Raw genomic sequence first — 23,471 nt, 5'->3', positions numbered from 1 at the left:
GTTTTGTCTCCTCAGAAAACCTCTGGATGCCAGTTCTCAGTCCTTGAACCGGGGCATTTGCCCCCGTCAGTCTTGTTTCACACTCACTCGCAAACACACACACAGACACGCACACCCCTATACGTGTTTGCTCTCACAGTTTCCAGGACTTCTCATCTTCATTAGAGCACTCAAACAGACGACAGCCACATGCTGCTCACGACTTGTAAACAGTTCCGCTTCTCCGTTTTGGACCCCCTCCCCTCTGCGACAGAGCATGCGGTGTGTAAACAGCGTGTGTGTAAACGTGTGCGAACGCTGGGCACTTGTACGATTGACGCGTCGTGAAGAGATCCAGTTGGCGAATACACATTTTGTACTGGACTCTGGTGTGAGTTCACCAGCAGGAGGTGCCACACGAGCTCCTCACACTGCACCTCAGGTGCTGCCAGCTGTGTGATCAGTATTAATGGGCTCCTCCCAGGAAAGCTGTTTCGCTCAGAGCAAAGAGAACATCAACACTTGGAGAAATGCAACGGGAGGCTAATTACGCCCAGTAATTTTGTGACGGGTACAGAGCAAGCCCACCACCTCGCGCAGAACATCAAGCAAACAATCGCGTTCTCGTCTGGGGCCAGAGGCACCTCGCGCCGCGCACGCCGACGGCAGCGCTACGGCCGCGTGGCGCCCCCTGCTGTCGAATCGAATCGCTGTGGATGGAAGAGAGGTCTTGCTTCCGATGATCACATTTCGTTCTGCACCGTGTTGCTTCGGTGCTGCGACCTTTAGCCCTGCTGCCAACTTACAACCAACACGAGCACATTTGTACACGATAAAGCTACTGCCTCTCTGCAGGACTACATACAAAAACAAAGCAGATCAGAACAGTTCTATTACACAGAATTCTGCGTGTGTGTGTGTGTCTCTACGTTTATTTATAAGCAATGCACTAGACATTATAAAAGTGATATGAAAATGCCAAAGCACAGGAACTGAATCGCAAAAGGAGCTTCGCAGGTGAGGGACAGACACCGGCTCCAGCGCTAAAAGGTGTCGATTCACAGGAAGGAGCGGAGTCCGGCCGTCCCCGTGGGGGAACAACTGCCACTCCGGAAAGGGGCCTTAAAATGTCACTGTGTTCATCGGGGCTGAGAGAGCGGGCAGACTGACAGGTCGTGTCTCACTGCGGGGGACACTGGGTATGAAGGTGTTGAGAGCTGCAGCACCCTCTGGTGTTCACAGCGAGTCACTGTTTGAGCCGTAATGAAACGTAGTCTGATGGAAAAATGCAGGAGGTCCAGCAAAGGCTCTCCAGTGTGCTACAGAAAAGACTAAATTATTCTTTCTACGGTCACTGTAAAATTGTGGGACATTCTTCTATACTGTGAGGACTTCTTGGACAACAACATTTAACAGACCAGTACTAGTAACAGCTTCAACTGAGAACAGAGAATTAAAGATTTCCTGAACACAAAACTGACCTCAGAAAATTAACAATTTATATATGTGTGTGTGTATTTATCCTGTAGTGTTTCTCCACCCAGTTTACAGGGACTGAGCTGCAGAAACTGCTGAATGTCTTTCTGAAGTGGGAAAATCACTGGACATTAGAATTACTTACAACACAGTAATACGGCACGGTGGCACAGCGGCACAGCAAGCAGCACTGCTGTCTCTCAACGCCCCATGTGGTGCAAGAGAACATGGGTTTGATCCCCACTCAGCCTGTGTGGAGTTTGCATGTTCTCCCTGTGTCTGCAGGGGTTTCCTCCCCCACTCCAGACATGCTGTTCAGGTCCCCCCCCCCCATAGTGTGTGAGTGACAGAGAGAGAGAGAGCGAGAGAGTGTGTGTGTTTCACAGATGTATGGATGAGTGACCCAGTGTAAGTAGTTTATCTAGCAGTGTAAGTTACCCTGGTGAATAAGGTGTGTGGGCTGATAACACTACATAGTATCCATTGAAAGTCACTCTGAAGTGCCTGCTAAGTAAATAAATGTAATACGATACTGGACTGGATGCATGATGGGATTTAAGGGGGGAGATGGCAACTGTCTATGGTTTCTCTCAAAAACTGTGACAACTGTTTTCCTCACCGAGAGTGATCACCTTCACGGTTTTCAGTCTCTGTTCAAGATGGTCCAACCCACCAAAAATGGACCTCTTCCGCATCAGAAGATCTAGTCGACTAGACCATCTTCCCTCTCCTCTGTCCTCTTTCTACTCCACCTGTCCACCATCGCATTCTTTTATCCTCTCTTTGACAAATCGGCATGAAAGAATCATCACTGCAGTGTGGTTTGAGTTCTGTCTACCAGGTAGATCTTACCAGGTTGGCTGGTGCAGCTCTCCCTCTTCTGCTCAGCCTCTCTCAGCTGGTGTTCCTCAGGGTTCAGTACTTGATCCCCTACTCATCTCAATGTACACCTCTTTCCTCAGCCCTGTCATCACCTGCCACACATTCTCGTAGCGCTGCTATGCTGAACATACCCAGCTCTTCCTCTCTTCCCCCTGCAGTAACAGATGTATTCTCACATATTGACTTCTTTTCTTGGATGACTGGACACCACATACAACTCGGCTTTCCTAAGACTGAAATCCTCCGTCTGGCCTGCTGCGCTGTCCACCTGTTGAAAGCTCCCCTCTCACTCAACTGCCTCATCTGTTGCTTTGGTCAAGAGCCTGAAAGTAACAATCGGTTCAAGTCTCTGCTGATCTCAGCGCATCGAAGCCGTAAAATGATCTTGTCTGGTCTTCCACCCTCCATGATCAAGCTACTCCAGCTGATCCAGAGCACTGCGGTTCACGTTGTGTCTGAGCTGCTGAAGCATTCCGATTGCCTCCCCCCAAGGTCTCTCTCTGTTGGCCTCCTGTAGCTGCTAGTATTACGTTCAACGCTCTGTTTAAGGTGTGCAGGACCATCAAAGGATCTGCTCCCTTATACCTAGAGGACCCGGCATACAGCCCAGCAAGAGCCCTGTGTTCTGCTACCTCTGGACACGTGGTGGTGCTACTAACCCTTAAGGCATCCAAAGCCAGAACATTTGCGGGCTCCTTTGACCTGAGTCTGGTTAAATAAACTCCCTGTGTTCTTCAGAGCTCCTGAATCCCTCCCAACATTCAAGAAGGGCCTCAAACCCATCTCTTCAGAGACATTTCTCTCCTGTCTCCTGACAGCTACATAAAGCTGCACTGAAAAACACTTCTCTATTTGCAGTCTGTTCTATGTGTAGCTACAAGTGTAACAATGCCTAGGTTTTCCACAAAATGCCTGTGCTTCAACAGCCACACTTCTCTATACTCTGGGTTGTATGTCACTTTGTCTGGTAAGCGAATAAACGCGTTTCCATAGCGCCAGGAGCTTCGCCGATGGCATGCAGAGCTGTGGAGCTTCCAGGGGCGACGGCTGATTCTATAGGGGTGCCAAGATGAGAAGCGGAAAGAAGGCCGACCTGGCATCAGCTATGGGATGTTGCCATAGTAACCATTTGGCCAAAACAAGGAGACGACCCGAGGAATGAAATGCAGGCCACTGTGCTGTTGTGTTAAACGGATGGGAGACGCTGTGTTGCTGTGACCCTCTAGTGGCCCCGAGGAGAACCTTGTTCAGGGTCCGATCAGCACGTGGCACCGTGCTTAGAAACCTTGATGTCCCAGCTGGTCTTCCAGAGTCTGTAAAGGCCAAGGCAGAAACTCTACATGACCTGGTAAAACGCAACCAAAGGATGAAGATACTCATGCAGACGAAACACTCAGACTCTCCATTTTTAATAGTTTTTAATTCTAAACAGAAAAACACAAATGGCGAGTAAAAGCAACAAAGAAACAACATAAGGAATAAAAAGGACAAGTGCATCAGTGTGAAAAGGAAGACTGAAGTGAACGTATTGGGGCAGAAGCACTAAACTGGCCTAAAACACGAGCTAGAAGACAGCTGAACTGTGACCTTTAACCTCGAGTGCAAAGACGAACACGGCCATCGCAGGTCTGCGCACATCAAACCCCCCCCAAAGAACCAGAGAGGAACAAACACAAAGGTTCAGCATCGCGGGATGGGAGTTGAACCTCAACCTGCAGTGGAAACGTGGAGCAGGTCGGTCGGTAAGCAGGCAAACAACGAGGTGGAAAGCGAGGTGAAAAGTGAGGTGAAAGTGCTCTCATGACCTTGAAGGAGGTGGGTCAGAAGTACCATGGCTGCTGCTGACAGCTCAACTGTGACACGAGACGTGATTTACAGTAACCTCTCAGTGGCCGAACCCTCCGGAACCCGTGGTGGATCAAGCGCTCACGTTAAAACAATGTTAAAACATTAAATTAGCACTTTTCTTTTCATTAAAACAGGATTCACATACAGCTGGAAACTTTAAAAACGCGGCGCCTCAAAACTGGATCATATCAACGGACTTCTAGTGTATTTTACAGCCTCTCATTTCCTCAGCAACAGTAACACACCTGGGGGCTCTGAAGGTGCAGCAGGAGGAGCACAGGGCTACGCTGCAAGACACACACACACACACACACACACACCTGCCCAGTGTCCATCTGTGCAGCGTGGAGGTGTTACACACTGCAGTCGGGGTGGGAGGCACCTCCCAACTGCACGGATCCATCGCTACTGCCCTTAAAGCCCACAGACAGGCATCGAGAAGCACTCAGAGATGGTGAGAAATGTCCGACCCTCCAGGTCTCAAGCTTTACTCACCTCCGTGAACCAACAACCCGCTGGTTCGAGGGTCCGAGGCCCTGTAGTCAGTCTGGGCACGAGGGCTGAAACTTCACTCTGAGGAAGAAACATTTTCTACACGTTTCCCTTAATAAACAAACTACTAGAGCTCAGACTCCACATCACTTGACTCTTCCTTAAAAAAAAAAATTAAAATGGTGTACGGCAAAAGGATGATACAGTAAATTACAGTGAATAACGCAGTCTGGTGTGTTCACACATTTTTCTCTTTTTGAGGACTTTGATATATCTCTGTGTTCCTGGGGGATTGTGGATGGAGAGGAGAAGATGAGTGGCTGCATCACAGACAAAGACGAGGGAGGAAGTCCAGCAGGTAACATCCTGGATGAACCCCTAACGGTGGGCGTGGCCTCTGGGCACGGCCCCTCTGTCACGACGATTCCCTCCCCCAGGTGGCCAATAGGAGGCTTTAGCCAAGACTTGTGATATTGGCCTTTCCTCCAGGGGGGGCCACGATGCGCTGCGTAGTGCGGCGCGGGACGTTGTCGTCAATCTGGGCACCTGGAGCAGACATTACAGAATTGATCTTTGGCAAACTGCTCCATGTTTCTGCTGCAAACGACACGTTTGCCGCTCCGCTTCCATCAGTAATAAAGTCACTTCTTATTATTAATATTCTAATAGCACTTACACATCGAGATATTTCAGATCAGTTATGAGCCAACACTTTCAGCAGGTCCTTCCTGCCAATTACAGGTCCGTGTTTGTCTTCACTACGCCCCCTGGTGTCCCAACTCTTTAGCAATACTTGTTTCATTACGCAAACGTGGTATTTTACCGCATATTATTTTGATGGAACGCCATCGTTGAAGAGAGCGACAGGTGTGGCCCCACCTGACAGGCTGAAGCCCGACTGGTGCAGATTCCGAACCGGCTGCACCGGCTGCTTGGCAGGGGACGTCTTCGCCGAGGTCGCCGGGGTCACCGTCTTCGGAGTGACAGACACCTCGCACACAGGTCCATCGTAGAGCCCTCGGGGGACCCCCCGCAGCTCAGCCAGCTAGATGAAGGACCAAAAAAAAAAAAAAAAAAAAAAAAATATCAACCTGCGTGGTTAAGCGGAACCCCACAGTGCCACCTCCAGTGTTCTGACACATACACACGCACAGAGAGAGAGAGAGAGACACACACCCTACTGCGTGCCTTTATCCTCTTGTACACGTAGTCAGGGAAGGGTTTGCGGGCAACATAACGGCCTGAGCCCTCAGTCACGTGCAGGTTTCCATCCTCCAGCACAATCTTGCCCTGGCTTATGACCACCAGGGGGGCACCGCGTACCTCCATGCCCTCGAAAATGTTGTACTCGACAGCCTGGAGAGGAACGTCACACACAGAGAAACATGTACACACATTTGTGGCTCAGTGTGGACACCTATGACATCTGGCTTCCGCAGGAAAGCTACAGAGGTGGGTTGCCATAGACACATGATGTTCACCCCACTAATAAAGTAGTAAAAAAGGAGAGACAGAGCGCCGAAGGCCGAATGCCCACGGGGAGGCGGGTGGGGGGGTCTAACTGAGCCGGTCACGAGGGGAAGGCACAGATGTCACTGGTGTCCTGTCGGCATGTGACACGAGTCCCTGGTGGTAAAAGAAAGACCTTCTGTTCTCGTCGTGACTTGGGAACGGCGCCCAGCGGAGGCGAGCCTCAACATGGTCAACCCGTTCGCTCTGCAGCGCACTAATGGCTCCATGGGGGACCCATTGCACTCCGTCCACGTAAGGAGTTAGTTCAAGTGCCCAGTGGGTGGTCGCTGTGCGCTGCCTCTGTGACCCCTCACCCCTGAGCTCCCTCACCAGGTTGTGGCTCTTGGCAGAGATAATCTTGGTGATGTCGGGGTCCCAGAGAACCAGGTCGGCGTCGGAGCCCACAGCGATGCGGCCCTTGCGCGGGTACAGGTTGAAGATCTTGGCAGCGCTGGTGCTGGTGACGGCCACAAACTGGTTCTCGTCCATCTTTCCGGTCACCTGGGAAGGTTCGAACGGGCACATGAACAGTCTCAGGCTGTGTTCCCACCAGGTGGACGACGATACTGCTGCTAGATCACAGAGGGCGGAAGCGAGTCTGTGGTGTGTCCTCACTGTACGCTCATCCTTGACCCGAGTGGGACGTGGCCTCCTCGGCACCAGAGCGTGACAGTGACGCATGTGCAAGAGTGCGTGTGTGCGTACACGTCCGTCTCCCTCACCACACACTTGTCCCACACGATGGACATCCTCTCCTCAGTGCCGTTGGTCCCCTCAGGAATCAGTGTGAAGTTGTCCTTTCCCACGGCGCGCTGGGCAGTGCTGAAAGTGCAGTGGGCACTACCTGTCACCTGGAGATCGCCACTGGGGCCAAGAGGATGAACAGAGAGAGCAAGATAGTACAGAAGAGTTATGAAGAAGTTATTGTATCAGAGTCTACTGGTTCCTTGTGTTGTGAACTGATTGATGAATTACACAATTTAGAAGATACATGTATAAAGTGGAAAATATTTGTAACTGCAGTTTCTTTGCTGTCTGGTTGCTCTGTCGTCTGTTTATCTTCAACAAAACAAAAAGTGTGAGTGAAATACTGTGGCACCGCCTTAACTCAACTCACTTCCAGTGTTAACAGCTTCGGTCTGGCTGATCAACAAGATGAAGAATATTGCAGAAGATTTTACATGAAACTGAACTAAATGAGTCTATTATTATAATGTGATGACATTTTGTGCTAAAAGCGACTTTGGAATTATGAACAAAACGAGTTAGACAGATTTCCAGGCCCAACTGTGTTCATAAGTTTATTAACTGAAGTTTTCACTCACTCACCCCACTTGAGGAGCTGTGTGTTATGAAAGATGAACCAAACCGTACCGAGTGCGAGAAGAACAGTTCTTCTGAGCACAAAGTCGAAAGCTCGACATACAAACAGGAGGAGACGGAGACGCAGACCCAGACCCATCTCAGTGGAGTGTCTCTTACCAGGACAGCAGTGAGGTGAGGTAGTCGGGCGTGGTGGGGTCAGGGCTCAGGGGAGGAGACGTAACGTAGGCGGCAGCCTTGGCCCAGTTCTTACTCCAGTAGTGAGAGCCATCAGTGCCCAGGCTGGCGGAAATGGGCTCCCCATATACCACGGTACCTGCAGGAAGACAGCCGTCAGATAGCGGACTCAGTCACCCTTGTGTCCCCCTGTTGCAGTGAGGGGCGACTTACTTGCACCTGTTTGTAGAATGAAAAGGAGATCCACAGGTACACATAAACAACAACAGATGAAGAGTAAACAAAGAGCTGCACCTCTGCTCACTGCATTTACCTTTCTTCCTGGCCAGGGCAATGACATCAGCAGCGCTCTTACTCATCACCTTGGTAACATACAGGGGGCAGTTGGTCTGATTGGACACTGTGATGGAACGGTTGACCGCTTCTGCCTCCACCTGGAAAGTACATGGTGGGGAAGGGGCACATCGGCCACAAGCGTTAAGTACCACCAGACCGCCGGGTCCTGCCTGGAAACCTGGAAGCCAGGGGGGTGCGAATGCACACAGGTGGGCAGATTCCAACCTCTTCAGGGCGGCTAAGCACGTGTCCCTCCGGGCCGGTGATGCCAAGCTCCAAAATGCGCCGCTGCTCCTGTCAACACAAACCAAAAGTGTTGGATGGGCAGGAAGGAAGGCGACCCCAGAACTGCAGGCCAGACAGAGTCCATCTCACCTCAGCCACGATGTCCCCGTTCTCAGCATGGACCTGCGCGATGGCCCCCAGGTCCCTGATCACACTGAACGCCTCGTAGATCTGGTGAGGAACACACGTTGATCCTGAGCACTGCAGCAACCTCCACATGACAGTTACTGTACTCTCTATCACACCATTCTTATTTAAACTGGAACCTCCATTTGTTTCCAACTCCCAAGTCACTTTCAATGAAAGACAAATAATACAGGCACCACTCAGTTTATTCACTCGTTTAGTTCTATTTTTAAACAAACTCTGAGCTAAATTAACATTAAAACCAATGTAAAATGAGAGAAAATAAGTTGTCTCCACAAACTCCCATTCAACGCTGACTCTTGACAGATTTGTGTCATGAACATGTAGAACACTGTGGACATGAGCTGAACTCATTATTCTGTTGGGGGAGCAATCTACTGCCACCTATTGGCGTGGAGGTGGAAACACAGATCACAATCGTTCCACAGCACAGAGAAATCTGAGAAAATATCTAAGTGAGGGAATTGCTGCTGAAAAGCAAACAGAGAAACTGAAGAGGAAAGAACATGAAGAGGAAAATTAGCTTACTGTTCATAACTTCGAGGAGCCAGTGTATCAAAACATTGTTTTCTCTGTGGGGAGCATGACACATTTCTCATACGGCAATGGAGGTGGGGGACATATACATATGCATAAAATAAGGCTCTTTCGCACTTCCAATGATTTCAGATGCAGGTGCCCGGTCCAGGTGTCGGAAGAGGCTTGGAACAGGTACATTCACACAAACACCTCATACACACTTGTCGCAGCTTCCCTTTCTTTCCATGCGAGGACCATGGGGGAGCTGCACAGCCACAGACTGACACGCAATCTGTAGCTACACTTTACCTCGGGAGATGGGAAGTCTTTCCGAGGCTTGAACAGACCACTCTTTGTTACATGCCATCACTGTTCTCATCGGTATGAAAAATGGATAATAATTCTTTCAGAAACGGCCTCAAGCAAACAGATGAGTGAAGCAGATGGAAAACTTGTCACTGCTCTGCACTGCAGAAGGAGCTGTATAGGGGAGAAACAGCTGGACCCAGGAGCAACGGCTTGAACCTTGAACAGCGTTTTACAAGGGCTGAATTGTGACTGGACACACGAGTGTCAGCAAATAAACTACAGTATGTAGTGGTGGCTGAGTAACTACTGGGGGTTCCTGAAGGGGGCAACAGCAGAGCCCTTCCAGTTACCCACAGGTAAAAGGCCAGGTCCTTAACCACCAGGTCACCTAAGTATTTCAGTGTGACAGTGTTCAGCAAAGTTAAGTGCTCTAAAGAAGAGGATTTTGGTCCTACCTGGGAATCAGTGAGCTGGAAGACATCCTTGAAGGCCAGGTAGACCAGGAAGGAGTTCACCCCTAAGGACAGGAAGTGTGTGAGCGACACAGAATGAAAGGTAGCCAGTCTCCTACAGAAGGAGAAGATGCAGAAGACCTGGCAGAATCAATGGACTATTAATGTCCACAGCACTAAGGACCATGTGGTAACTTTACACGGCAAGAAAATGATAAGACAACAGACGCAAACTCAAAACGTTCATGAAATGTGCAATAAGAGCACTCCGTGCAGTGATCCACAGGAGGGTAGGGCACAAGGACACAGAAGGGGACAGCAGCTGTGTACCGTGGTCCTTGACCAGCGTCTCCATCTCCTCCTGTACACCCTTGTGCCAGTCAGTGATGTCCACGTGCAGTGAGTAGTCGCAGCAGGACTTGCTGTCCGCCCATGAGCGCCACTGCTCGAATGCCGCCACCAGGCTGGATCCGGGTTCAGGGACAACGTGATCGACTGAGGATGCAAGGCAGCCCACAAGTCAGACAATCAATCATAAATCAATACAGTTCTCATTATTATTATTATTATTATTATTATTATTATTATTATTAATTCAGCTGTTGTCATGTATTACAATTACAGCTATTATTTTACCTAATGCCTTTGCCCAAAGCAACTTACCATGTCAGAATAAACACACATGTGCTTGTGAGAACAGAGCACCAGTCGCCTTATACTTTTCTTTAGTTCCTTATATGAAAAGCAATAAGGACCAGTTTACCTTGTACAACAAGTACAAAGATTACAATTACAGTGCATGTACTTATTCACGGCGCAATTTACTCCTGATTTGCCGAAGCACCTTTGATGAGTCGATAAGCGCGAGAGCTATGGGTGGTGCAGGCGTGGCTCCGTGTCTCTCTGCGTGAAGGTGTAGTGACAGTAACAAAGTGCATAGCGGGTGGTGTGCATTGGGGCACAGCTGCTTCCTCTGAGACTGGACAAACGCACATCTGCGCTGTGCCACCAGTTCCGCGACTGTCATCGGTGTCACATGTTCCACATGCCTGGAATAGCTGTGCTCAGCCAAGCAACAGGAGGGGCCCTGGTTGGTGGCTCTCAGTCTCACACTCCCAGTTCCCACTGCGCTTCAGCAGCCTGACACAACCAGGTCCAAGAGGAGTGCCACACGGGGGGTGTGGATGTGATGAAAGGGGCCGAATTGCTTCAGGTTGACGCTTCCCTCTCACTGACTGACTCAGTATCTTTCTGTGGTCATGAGGGGATCACATGGAAACCCAGTCCGGCCCGTTTGTCAACATCACAGAGCCATGACTTCCATGAAAATTAATGACACATTTCTATTGCTGCTTTGTGATAACATAATAGGACCATGATATTCAATTTTCCAAATCTGTTTAATGGCCAGCCTAGGATGATCAGTCCAGGAAAAATTGAGTTTTGTGTCAGCTTTCAACAGCACTCATGCTTTCTCTTAGATAAGTATTATTTCGCTAAGTCCTGTTTGTATGGATGAGTGGTTAGACCACAGTATTTAAAGAGGCAGAAATGCATCCAGTGTGGAAAGGAATGTGAAGTCAGACAGCACTCTTTACCATATTAAAGCAATGATTTGCTAATATAACTGCCATGATGAGTAATTCCCCACAACGCAGACGTTAAAGCAGCTATGTCAACAATAGGCCTTATGCAAAAATATCCCATATAACCCTTTCACTGGCCTGCAATTCTCAAGTCGACATTTATCATAAAGAGAACGACCACATGCCTGTCCATCCCCATGGAGCAGGAGCAGCACCAACAGGAGCATCTGGTACTGGCTGTCAGAGACGTGGCTTGGGTGAAGACCCAGTAAAGGCCTGGTAGACACCTGACTGAAGGCATGCACCCCAGAGCTCGCTCTACACGTCCAGCAGAGGACAACAAAAGGCTGTTCAACTCCATTCGGCTGGAAGCTCCTCTCTCGCTATCGGGGCCAAAGGAACAGCACCATTTAAAGAAGCGCCATCAGAGCTCAATCACAGCGTACCTTTACTGCTGTCCTGCCAAACAGTTCATGTGACACCCAGGAACGATGGATGCTCGATGACCACGGAAATGGAAGCTTGCTGAGCTGAGTCAATGAAATTTCTCAGTTCCTGGTACCTGCAACATGCTACCTATGGCAAGGCATCACACTAACTATGACTCCTTCTCCTGCACGACAAAACAAACTACAAATGAGATGTACAGCAAATCAGATGCTGTTGCCATGGAAACCTAAGAACTCCATACATTTCTTAGGTTTCCATGGCAACAGCATCTGACCAGGTCCCTTGATTCAGTGGCATTGACAGGACAGTAGCTTTTAGCTGTGTTTCACCTATTGTGGCCCCTTCTTGAAAGAACACACAAGCAAGAACTAAAACAGGCATCAAAAAACCAAATAAAATTATGTGCACAAATTATGTGCACGTCAGTCTCTCAGCCCAGATGCTTGAAATGTCCCTCCTGACTCTATTGAAACAGGCAGCAGGTGGTCATCAACCTCACTGAAGCAAGGCAGGGCTGCCAGTGGGGAGCCATCCATCAGTTTAACCCCACCCCTGCCATACCCTGTCACAAATACACTTTCGACCGCTATAATAAGATAGTCATCCTATTTCCACAATGACCCAATCGTATGGTCTAACAGCTATGCTATCAGTTGGATATCAGTTGCCACACTGGATTCAACAACAGTGCAGCTGGTGCCATGGAGACCTGAGAAACCTATACCAACAATGAACAGCAGATCTGCAGTATGGGTTAATGGGGGAAAGTCGGTGGGGAAATGGCTGAGGCTAAAACCAGCCTGATCTTCTGACCAGCAAAAGTCAATATGTCAGACATGCCTTTTAAAACAGGAAGTGGAGCAGCTGACAGGAGCCACAGGGAAAAACTAAATGGCCTCAGATACCTCCTTCCCCTCTCTTTTCATTAGTTAAAACACCCCCACAAGGCACAAAGACATCACCACACATCAGACTGCCCAACAAGAGGGCACCTACTGATCATGGTGGTGCCCCCAGCCAGGGCGGCACGGGTGCCCTGGTAAAAGTCATCAGCTGCAGTCATGCCCCGGTCAGGCATCTGGAAGCGAGTATGGACATCGATGCCCCCTGGTATGAGCATGCGACCGTGGGCATCGATGGTCTTCACCCCTCCAGGAACAATGAGGTTCTCTCCAATTTGCCTGAGGGAGGGGAAGGAGGACAAGGCAATCAAAGCCATTATTTACCAAAAAATAAACATTCGCTCTACCTCATCATGAGACTTCTTCAGGAGCACAGTTTGCCTGAACAGGCTCCTCCATCACAACATGTGCAGTGGATTTTGTTGTGGTCCACATGGGGAAGGTCAGCATAAGCAGCCATGGATGAGACTCACTTGATGACTCCATCCTCCATGTAGATGTCAGCGAGGAAAGACTGGTCATCATTCACAATTTTGCCTCCTTTGATCAGAAGTCGGTCACTCTAGGGGAGAAAACAGAATTACATTCAAGTTTACAATTTCAGAACTCAGACCAGTGTTTTAAAAGTTACTGAACCATCACTGGGGGCACAGCGGCGTGGCAGGTTCAGCCAGTGTCCGTTGTGTATCGGGTCTGGGGTTCAAGCCCTGCTTGGGGTGCCTTGCGAATGACTGGCGTACCGCCCTGGGTGTGTCCCCTCCCCCTCCAGCCCTGCACCCTGTGCTGCCGGGTGTAACGTGTGTGTGAGATTCTTGCAGTGATTACAATGAATCATTTCACTGTTGCAATCATAACGCTACTGTACACTAAGCCATTAACAGACCTCGGTGTAGTTTGAATACTGCAATTCACTCAGACAATGTCAATCACACCAAAGTCCTTGCACAGATGAAAATCATGGCTCGAGGACCAACAGCCAAATTTACTGTCATGTGTTTTCGATCTTTTCAGTTAAGACAATACCCAGCATAACCATCTTCTAGTAGTCCTTTACCACATTGCTACCAGGGTTCAGCTGCCACATTTCACTTTTATTCATTTATAAGAAAGTTTTCTCAAAAGGGACATACAACTAACTAGACCAACCACCGATGAAGAGCTTTAGACACAGACACAAGACTATGGACACACAGCTTGTGTGTGTGACACCACCATGTTGCTGATTCACATCCCTCCAGTAGCTCCTATAAAAGTGACATTCATACAGCAAATACATAGACAATGGCAGCAGATGGTGTTGCAGTCATTTATGGAGCTGTCAGGAGATCAGCAGAGAAGTGGATCTCCAAGAGATGGGTTTGAGACATGGGGAAACATGCAAATGCAACACAGACTGAGCAGGGATCCAAAGATCATCTAATCACATAGCACAGGCACTGAGAGTCACCAGCCTTACCCGCTTCATGTCACCATGGACCACAACTTCACCATGCCTCTTACATCTACATCAGACCTTTAACAGATCTCCACCCAACCTCTTCCATGTGACAACCACACCTCCACCAGACTTTTACTACACTACGAGATGGTGCCATGTGTATGTTTCCAATGTCTCAAACCCCACTTTTTTTCCCTCCAAACACCACATAAAGACAACTGGATGGCTGCAGTGACCCAACAAAGGGAGGGAATCTCTGGCATGTGTTCAGCTTTACACAAGCACCAGTGTTGCATGTGTTGCTCCCAGCCCCCGCCTGGCACCTGCTAAGAACACCCTCACCCAGCTGCTCCAGCCCCCATCCCTGTTAGTGTGACACTGCAAGGCACCACCTGTCCTGCCAAACTGCGTGACCCCCTTGTGAAGACCCTGCCTGTCCGTCTCATTTGAACAGAACCCACCTAAAGATGAATATGATGAGCCGAGTTTGTGAGAACCAGTACAGCGTGCTTCTCCCGGACACTTGATCACACAGCGAGAGCAGAATGACCACAGCTACACAACCTGCCACATGTCTGTGTGTGTGTGTGTGTGTGTGTGTGTGTGAGAAAGACAACAAAAGAATAAAGCAAACTCTTAGTTTGAGTATCTGCCCTCTGAACCAGCGTACGCACCAAAAATCAAAAGTATGGTCTGGAACCAAATTAATAGATTAAAAAAATTAATAATAATAATAATTGAGAGGCACCCTGTGAGCCCTGGCAACACACACTCTTAGTAAGCAGAGAGAAGATTCAGGACGTAGACACACCCCCATATTATAAGGCATAACAAGGTGTTCTTCAGTCGCAGCTCTGAGCAGATCAAGTGAGGGATTTCTGAGTCCAGGTCTGCACAGTGTTACACACAATGTGAGCCAGAGACCTACGACCGTTACACTTCTTCACACATACGACACACACACGCACACAGTGCCATTAGACCCCGCACTTCCGCCTGCATGTGTTCTACTCCAGTAAAACAATGAGAACATAACCAAGGTGCACCATGCACAAGCTTAAACTTGGCAGTAATTCCAGCTCAATCAATTGGGTTCACTAATCCTGCTATCCCCTTAAGCACTTCCCTACGGAGCGGCAGGCAAATCAGCTTCTGTCCACCCTGGCTATGCGCTCTTGGGGTCTCCACCCAGAAGCTGAAGACTTCCATTTCAGATCACCGCCCCCTTAATCACCCCTTCTGAGCTGAGACCGTGGCTGAAATCCAGGACATCCACGGAGCCCACAGTGGGACTGAGATCAATTAAGACCCTTTATCTTCCCATACAGGAGGACTGAAACCCCGGGAAGGGTGTGAAACCTCACCACATTATTAATTACTGTTACTATTTGCTGCTCACATTGTTTATTGGCTGTGCATTACATCTGTCTATAAAGACACCAAACCTTTGACAGCTCTCAAGGGGTATTGTACTGGAGCAACTAAAGCTTTGAGTGCAGGCAGGGCACCAGGCATCCTCCACAAAGTGAGTGGAGTTAGAGGAATATGGTACAGTACCCTAGTGTGGCAGGCTGTGGGAGAAGAGAGACACACACACACACACACACACTCACACACACACACACACACACACACACACACACACACACACACACACACACATATATTAAGGGAGGCCAGGGTTGCCTGTCACAGGATATGAGCTGAGCATGTAGGGAGTACCCAATAAGCAGAAAAATGCACTGACCAAAACCTCACAGGAAGCTGGACAATTACAGTGTCCAGATCACTGACCTGTGACCCACAGGAAACTGGCTGTTTACACTGGTTATCAGACTCAACTGGGTGACTCATGACCACAAAAAAAAAAAAAAAAAAACCATTAACCATCCACTCTCCCTGTCCTTTAACAGACAGTAAGTGGGGCAGCCTTTGGACTTGAAGAACCCAGGTTCAAATCCCACCTCTTGCTGCAGTAACCTTGAGCAAGGTACTTACCCTGAACTGATGCAGTAACAATTCCCCAGCTGCAAAAATAGGTAAATGACTTCATTTATCTGACACTTTTTTCCAAAGCAATTTACAGTGTTAAGGTTACAATTATTACCCATTTATACAGCTGAGTAATTTTACTTTAACTTTTACTAAATTGCTCCAGAAAAAAAAAAAAATTACCCAGCTGAATGAATGGGTAAATGATTGTAACCTCAACACTGTAAGTCGCTTTGGAAAAAAGTGTCGGCTAAATGAATAAATGTAAATGTACTGGAGCAACTGAGGGTAAGTACCTTGCTCAAGGGTACTATAGCCAGAGGTGGGGATCGAACCTGCAATCTCTGCAATAGCTCCAACCACTACGCTACCAGCTAAGTTACTTAACATAGTAAAGTACTTTGGAGAAAAGTGTCAGCTAAGTAAATATATGCAAATGCTCTTGTCTCACTCTCAGAAGTTATTCCCAAGTGTTAAGAGTGGTGAAAGCTGCTGTCTCAAGCTCCTCCCACAACCTGCCATAGTTGTGGCATTTCTAATCAGGGCTCAAAAGAGTGCAGGACCCTCCAATCACAGCCAGCCATGTGGCTAGATCCTCCAATTAGAACCACTACGCCTGCTGGAACCCCAGAATTAGAACCAATCAGAGCCAGCCAATATTCTTGCTCATCCAACCACAGCAGCTGTATGTGTTGCCTCCTTGTCCAATCAGGTCTAGCTGTGGCGTTTGAACTGCAGTAAAGTGTGTCACCCCGGCACTTTGGAAGTGCAGGTTCACGGGGCTCTTGAGAGTCTGGTAGGGAACTGAGAACGAGCCAAATATGACAATGTTTAGACAGAAAGAAAACACAGTAAAGGCCAAGTCAGGAATCAAGGAGGAACTGAGAGGCTAAAGATGATGGATTACGGATTGCAACTGGAATATTTGAGCAATGTGTGGTAAATATCTAACATCCCTGTAAGTAGGTCACTTTTGATCGCTTCCCGCTCCTTCATTTTTTCCTGCTTTCGGCACAGAGAAGAGCGAGCTGAACATCCATGCTGCACGTGACAGGACACCCATCTTCACGTGCAGCACAGTCCGATGCTCAGCGGAAGGCCCACAGAGCTCCCACGGCTCCTCCTTTCCAGTCAAAAGCAAGACCAGATAATCTTTCCCTCAAATGAGATTTTCATAATCAAATAAGGCCAAAGAATGCTGCCCTGCCGCCGAGGTAATGCTTACTTTTTTCACTCATGAATTTATTCTTACAGTTATGGTTTTATGCGATACGCAGTGCTCAAGGAGGCCAAGCTTTGCTCTAGCGCGTGCGCCATGTGCTACTCTCAGCGCAAGTCTGCCCGAGGCTCCTGGCCTGGTTACCAGTTTGGTTTCCTTAGGAACTAGCCGTTTTCTGGCTACTTTGGGACAAAAGAAATTAAGTGGCCTAACAAAGGCATCAGCTGTTAGAGCTCTGTGACCATCAGCAGCATGACCATCAACAAGGGCGTGCTGGAGGACATCTCGTCTCTGCCGTAGCTGAGCGAGGAGGTCAGCTTGGCCCCTGCCCTCACGATGTGTGCGATGTGGACCTTCCTCTCGGATGTGTGCAGGATGAGAGCTTCCCAGCGCAGACCCCTATTAGTGGGATGGGGACATTGGAGGCACTTGTCATGCAGACCGCCCCAGCCCAACGTAGTGCTCTTGGTGCTCAGAGCTGAATGTGACCCAGACGTGGACGTTAAGCACAGCTCTGGTCCTTGAATAGCTGGCTGGGAAACAGGAGGCCCGAGGCACAGGCAGAGAACAACTCCTGCAATGGTGGAAATTCTGAAGAGTGCGCGGCCGTGCCAAATGCCGACGTAATGAAGCGTGAAGGAAAATGCCACCGCTGCTCCTGCTCGCGGCTCCTACTATCTGACAGTGGCAAACAGGTCAGATGGGTGCAGTATTTACACAGAATAGGTAATGCGTTAAACATTGCTGCATACGTGGATGTCTTCCTCAGACCCATTCCTTCAAAACACAAGTATTTCTCATCATTACCTCTAAGGAGAAGAGTTCACTTCCAGCATCTTTCCACAGTAAAGTGTACACTGGCTCCTGAGCTTACAGACTCCTTTGGGACTGGAAGTCAGCACATAACACTTGTTTTGTTTGTAATGGCAAAGTTGCTTTGACCACTAGGCCACAATCTAGAAAAGGTTAAAAATACAGACATCCCTCAATTTCATTACAGGTAAGGCAGACTTTTCATTGTCATATTTTTATTAACTGTAAGCTATGTTATAACCGAAATGACTAAAAACACTGTGCCTCCGCAAATGCCTACTGAAGAGCCGCAGTCCGATTCATCCCGCAATCGCGCGCAGCGCTCATCTTGTTGCCGATGGCCAACAGGACCACCCCAGGGACACCAGACATGAGCTGTAAACACTACGAGATGACCTACGGTAGTCCCGTACCCCGGGGGTGCTCTTTACCGCCATCTGTTGGCTCGGAGGGTCAATGCAGGTCTTGTTTGTGATAAATGGACATTTTAGAAGCGATACGGGAAGATTAAACATTTTCCAAGACGTAACTAGTGTTTGTGAGAGCAGGAACCGGTGTGCAGCTTTTCCAGACCCTCTGTACAACTGTGCTGTGAAAGGAAGCCATTTTTTCCACATCTGTCCTACGTTCTCTGCAGACTAGAAGAGAGTCTGGGATCACGAGATGGGGTTCTTCCTGGCCGCTCAATCTTCTGCAGGCTGCGAGGAACTGCCGTAAAGCGCCCGCTGCACACGTCTCTATATGAGACGCCTTCTTAAAAGCTCCTTTTGCCGTAACTAACTGGCCGACCGTCAGGGAAATCGCTGCGGTGACGATTCGCGGCGAGGGCATCTTCCCACACGGATTGTGCTGGATGACCTCATTTGCACACGCAGCTCGCTCCGTCACCCGCTACGCTGACCGCCGCCGCGAGACCAGGAGACGAGCGAGAGAAAGGACCCCTTCCGTACGCGAGTTCGTCGTGCGGTCCGACCGCCAGCGTCAGCCCGCCGCCCCCTCCCTCTCCCTCTCCCTCTCCCTCTCCCTCTCCCTCCTGCACGTCCTGTGCTTTCTTCCAGCGTCCTGAGAGTCAGCGGCCTGTGAATGTGACCACGAGGAAAGAACGGAGCTGCCCGGCGAGGCGCCATCGACTCCTGCCCGAAAAGCAGACCCGTTAAGGGGTCTAAACAGCTGTCCAACGAGGACAGACCGACCTCCTCTCGAGGGGCCTTCGGCGGGGCAGCACCCAGCGGTCACTATCAAACACTGGTCTCGCTGGGAAGATGCGAACGTTGGGACGCGTCTCCTTCCTCGCGTTCCCTTTGTGCGGCTGCAGTAAAACAAGCCGCCGGTGATGCCAGGCTGATGGTCACGGTGGAGAGGGAGCCCTGGACTCGGGCCGGGAGCGGGAGTCGGACCTGCGTGTGAGAAACACTGGAAGCGGCTGCAGCCAGGCAGTGTGACAAAAAGGCTCCCTGGGACAACACGCAAAGGGCACATTTTGCCTCAGCTTCACAAGGAAACGCACTCCACGGGCACCCTGGGCCTGCTGGACACGGTAATACCGCGGTAAAATCATGCACGCACACTCACTGACTGCCGCGCCTCTGACAGGAAAGCGCCCGCGCTCTGCTGTGTCGTACCTTTCTTTCCGAAACCGTGCGTTAACGCAGGGTAAAACGCGGTAAAACGCCGCGAGCGACACTCACTCACCGTGATGCGCGGGATGTTCTTCTTGCCCTGAAAGCCCGACATTTTTCTCGGCTCGGCGCGCGACCCGCGGACAGACGGACGGTCGGTCACGGTGGGAGTCTCGCGACTCGGATTCCCGCGGAAACGGCGGAGGTGAACGAGGAGGAGGAGGAGAGAGGGGCGGCGATGATGCTGCTGCTGCTGCTGCTGATGGTGCTGCTGGCGGGGCGGCTCTGAGGAAGATGAGCGAAATCCGTGAGCGCGGAGAAGATTCCCCCTGCAGACCGCAGTCTGTCGCTACGAATCGCCGCGAAGGCGGACAGAGCTGCAGCTGGGGAAGTGGGGGGCGAGCGCGCATGCGCAGAGCCCCGCCCTGTTCCCACTGAGAAGCGACACCCCCCCCCCCCCCCCCCGTTCTCCCGGCGCGAGATGCCTGACGTTCCTGTTGTGTCTAACACTCTCTCTCTCTCTCACACACACACACAGAGAACGTGCCGTCTGGGTCACGTGGGACGGTATTGCTTCATTTTCACTGCATTAACGGTGCAAAGGAAAGATTTTTACTGAATGTACAGTGTATATATATATGTATGTATTAATTTCTCCATATGAGCACAGAGCTACTCGGTTTGTTTCTTCGGTTCTGCCGCCGGGTGGGAAAACACACACACACACACACACACACACACACACACACACACACACACACACATTTTCAGAACCGCTTGTCCCAGACGGGGTCACGGGGAACCGGAGCCTAACCCGGCAACACAGGGCGTAAGGCCGGAGGGGGAGGGGACATACCCAGGACGGGACGCCAGTCCGCCGCAAGGCACCCCAAGCGGGATTCGAACCCCAGACCCACTGGAGAGCAGGACTGTGGCCCAACCCACCGCGCCACCGCACCCCCTTGGTGGGAAAACAACGTTTGATAAAACGGTAAATGAGTACACAGCAGTAAGTAAACATATAATTAAATGTGTTGTAACTGGAAGCACGCAGCTCAGGGGCAGGGTGTTGGGTCAGTGCTGGAGGGACGCACCGGGACACCCCGGGACACAATGGGACACAGCAGGACGCTTAGAGACAGAGATGGGCCATTTATCGCACTCCCGAGCCTCGCTGCTGGCACATGTAGCGAGGGCGCCTTCGCCTGACAACAAATACGCGTTTATCTTCCGCTCCCCCGGCACTTGGAAACCGGACGCGCGTGGCGTCGCTGCGTTGAGGGGACGGAGCGAGAGACGGACTCTTCTTGCAGCACGAGCCCCTCGGACACGGCGGAGGACCCAGCTGAAGAGACGAAAACGCATCTGTTGCTGGATCGTGTGTTTCTGTACCGTACAGCTTTTATCATCATCATCATCATCATGTGTGTGGATGACAGAGAGTGTGTTGTGCGCTGTGCGTGTGTGCGGGCGCACGCATTCTGTACAATCATCAATGCCACACTCAGCAGCAGCAGGCCGCTGGTAAAACGGGAGACGCGCTGGTTCCACTCCAGCGAGTGGCAATTTGAGCTTCGGAGGTACCGCCTGCACACGCTCTCGGTGGAGTGACACCCATCCGTGTGGAGGGAGGGAGGAACCTGCCTCCAACCCAAAAGGTGACCCCAGCGGTGAGGAGGGAACGGAATCACACGCAACGCCAGCAGCTCTGATACCAAAGGGCTGGGTTCTCACTCTGCGTGTTGTACTTGTGCAACAAACGCCACACTTCAGCGCTCTGTACCGCAGTACACAGAGCGTGTTACTTCGAAGGTTCATAATCAACTTTGTGCGTGCCGTCGCACGCATGTCCCGCGGGGGGCGCCACGGCAGTACGGCCTGCCGCGGTCTCTTCCGAGCGCCGCTGTGCAAAGCGGCATGAGGAGAGTTGGGTCTGGGTCAAGAGGACACGGACGTGCGTGCGCGTTCTTCCGAGTGCCCAAGACGCTCTCGGGACGACCACCCGCCTTCGGTTCACACACCACGCTCGCCTGGCGCGGCTGTTGCAGTCGTACCCGAGTTCGAGCACTGTTGCAACGGAGCAGAGGCGTTCGGTGTTCGAAAGGCAGCTAAACCAACATCATTCTTAAAGCATCATTTAAAAAGTGTGAACCGAATAATTAATGCATTAGGCAAGTGGTTACTCATCGTTCTCATCATTATCGTTGTCGTTCATAATACGGAAGGAAAACGAGTTGAAGATGAGCTAGAAATAGTTTTTGCTAAGAATATTATAGAAGATGCTGCTGTTAATCGGTGCCGTACATGAAAATGAATTTACATTAACCCCGTTATGCGAGGAACGTGTGCCGCGGTCGCAAGGCAAGCAAGAAGCGTCATCAGTCTTGCGAGTGGCCACTACAGGGCAGAGCACATCCACATGGGTGTACAGTTCTACCAGATACATATTTTATCAAGCGTGAGGTCGGCGAACGCGGCACAGGGTTCGGAAGCCACGTCTGAGTAGCACTTTACCACGCCTTATCCTCCCCGTGGAGATTCCTTGCTGTAATCGAGTCGGGTAGCGGGGGCTCCGGCCCAAACCGCTCGACAAGGAGCGAAACGTTCGCGTCCTGGCTGACACGGTGGGGCGTTTCCCTGAAGCTGCCCGAGTGGTTCCCCTACAGTGGAATGAAATTGTTTAGGTCACTAAACCATCCGTAGGTGGCGCACTGGTGCCTCGTGACACGTGGACTGCGGGAACGTGTCGGCATGGGTTCGAAAGCTCCTCCGCATTTGAGTGCCTTTCCTCCCGCAGTCCAAAGAGACGTGTTTCGTGTCAACCTGCAGCGTTTGCGTGGCTGTCCTGTGATGGACTGCCATCCCATCCAGCATGTCCAGCATGTACTCCTCCTCGCCTCGTGCCCAGTGATTCCAGGATAGGAGTTGCTTGATCACTACACCCCCTGGTGGTGACACTGGGCAATGACGAGCTGGTAGTGTGGTGGTTAGATCTGCTGCCTTTGGACCCAAATGTTGCAGGTTTGAATCTCATCTCTGGCTGTGGTACCTGTGAGCAAGGTACTTACCCTAACTCGCTCCAGTAAAATTACTCAGCTCTATAAATGGATATATATAATTATAATTAAAAGTACCTTAACACTGTAAGTCACTTAGGATAAAACTTTGAGCTAAAGGAATAAATGTAAATGAAGAGCTGATGTCTGTGCGTCACCAAAGGGCCCCGAAACGGGTGAGACGGCGCAGACGCACGGCCGACCGGAGCAGCCTTCACTCTGCGTCCATGTCCAACGGCCCAAGTGTCGTCACTGAAACCACTGCAGAAACGGCCAGGACTCAGAGGACTCGTTGTCCACCTTGTTCTCTGTCACACTGCAGAGCTCAAGACCGAACACTGGTAAGGACATGAACACGCGTGTCCCGTGCTGCTCCGAACCCTGACACACAGGGACAGCACTGGTAAATGCCCTCGTGGTAGAAAAATGGCAAAGGGGCGGTGGAGCGAATGACTGCCAGCTGCCAATGTGAAATGTCCAGTATTGCGGGTGTTTCTTGTGTAACGTTCAAGGAACAGGCCTGATAGCTGCTGTGTCAAGGTACTTGTGTGTGAGAGAAAGACGAACTGGTAGACAGGGACGGTGCTTCGTGGTTGTGGTCAGGATCGTGGCTCTCTCTCTCATCTCCCTACTGGCTGGTCCAGGGTGGGAGAAATAGA

At 50.4% G+C, this 23,471-nt stretch overlaps 1 protein-coding gene across 1 annotated transcript; it reads right to left on the bottom strand.

Moving 5' to 3' along the window:
- Positions 1-4,761: 4,761 nt before the first annotated feature.
- dpysl2a (dihydropyrimidinase like 2a) lies at positions 4,762-20,205 on the bottom strand. The gene is made up of 14 exons (XM_018731728.2): positions 19,830-20,205; positions 13,149-13,237; positions 12,770-12,954; positions 10,068-10,232; positions 9,741-9,802; positions 8,401-8,481; positions 8,251-8,319; positions 8,003-8,123; positions 7,672-7,828; positions 6,912-7,053; positions 6,520-6,690; positions 5,854-6,033; positions 5,557-5,722; positions 4,762-5,223 (listed from the first exon to the last, which is right to left on the bottom strand). Exons 1-14 carry the CDS (start codon positions 19,869-19,871, stop codon positions 5,132-5,134), a joined length of 1,722 nt encoding a protein of 573 aa, XP_018587244.1. The 5' UTR covers positions 19,872-20,205; the 3' UTR covers positions 4,762-5,131.
- Positions 20,206-23,471: the final 3,266 nt, after the last annotated feature.

The sequence above is a fragment of the Scleropages formosus genome, chromosome 17 (assembly GCF_900964775.1).
Source record: "Scleropages formosus chromosome 17, fSclFor1.1, whole genome shotgun sequence".
NCBI lineage: Eukaryota > Metazoa > Chordata > Actinopteri > Osteoglossiformes > Osteoglossidae > Scleropages > Scleropages formosus.
This window is presented reverse-complemented; position numbering and strand designations above follow the sequence as displayed.

Coding starts and splice junctions, on each gene's coding strand:
- dpysl2a (XM_018731728.2), bottom strand. CDS start 19,871: ATGTCGGGCTTTCAGGGCAAGAAGAACATCCCGCGCATCACG. Junction 13,238..19,829: donor AGAACATCCCGCGCATCACG/GTGAGTGAGTGT, acceptor TTTCTCCCCTAG/AGTGACCGACTTCTGATCAA. Junction 10,233..12,769: donor TGGGGGCACCACCATGATCA/GTAGGTGCCCTC, acceptor TTGCATCCTCAG/TCGATCACGTTGTCCCTGAA.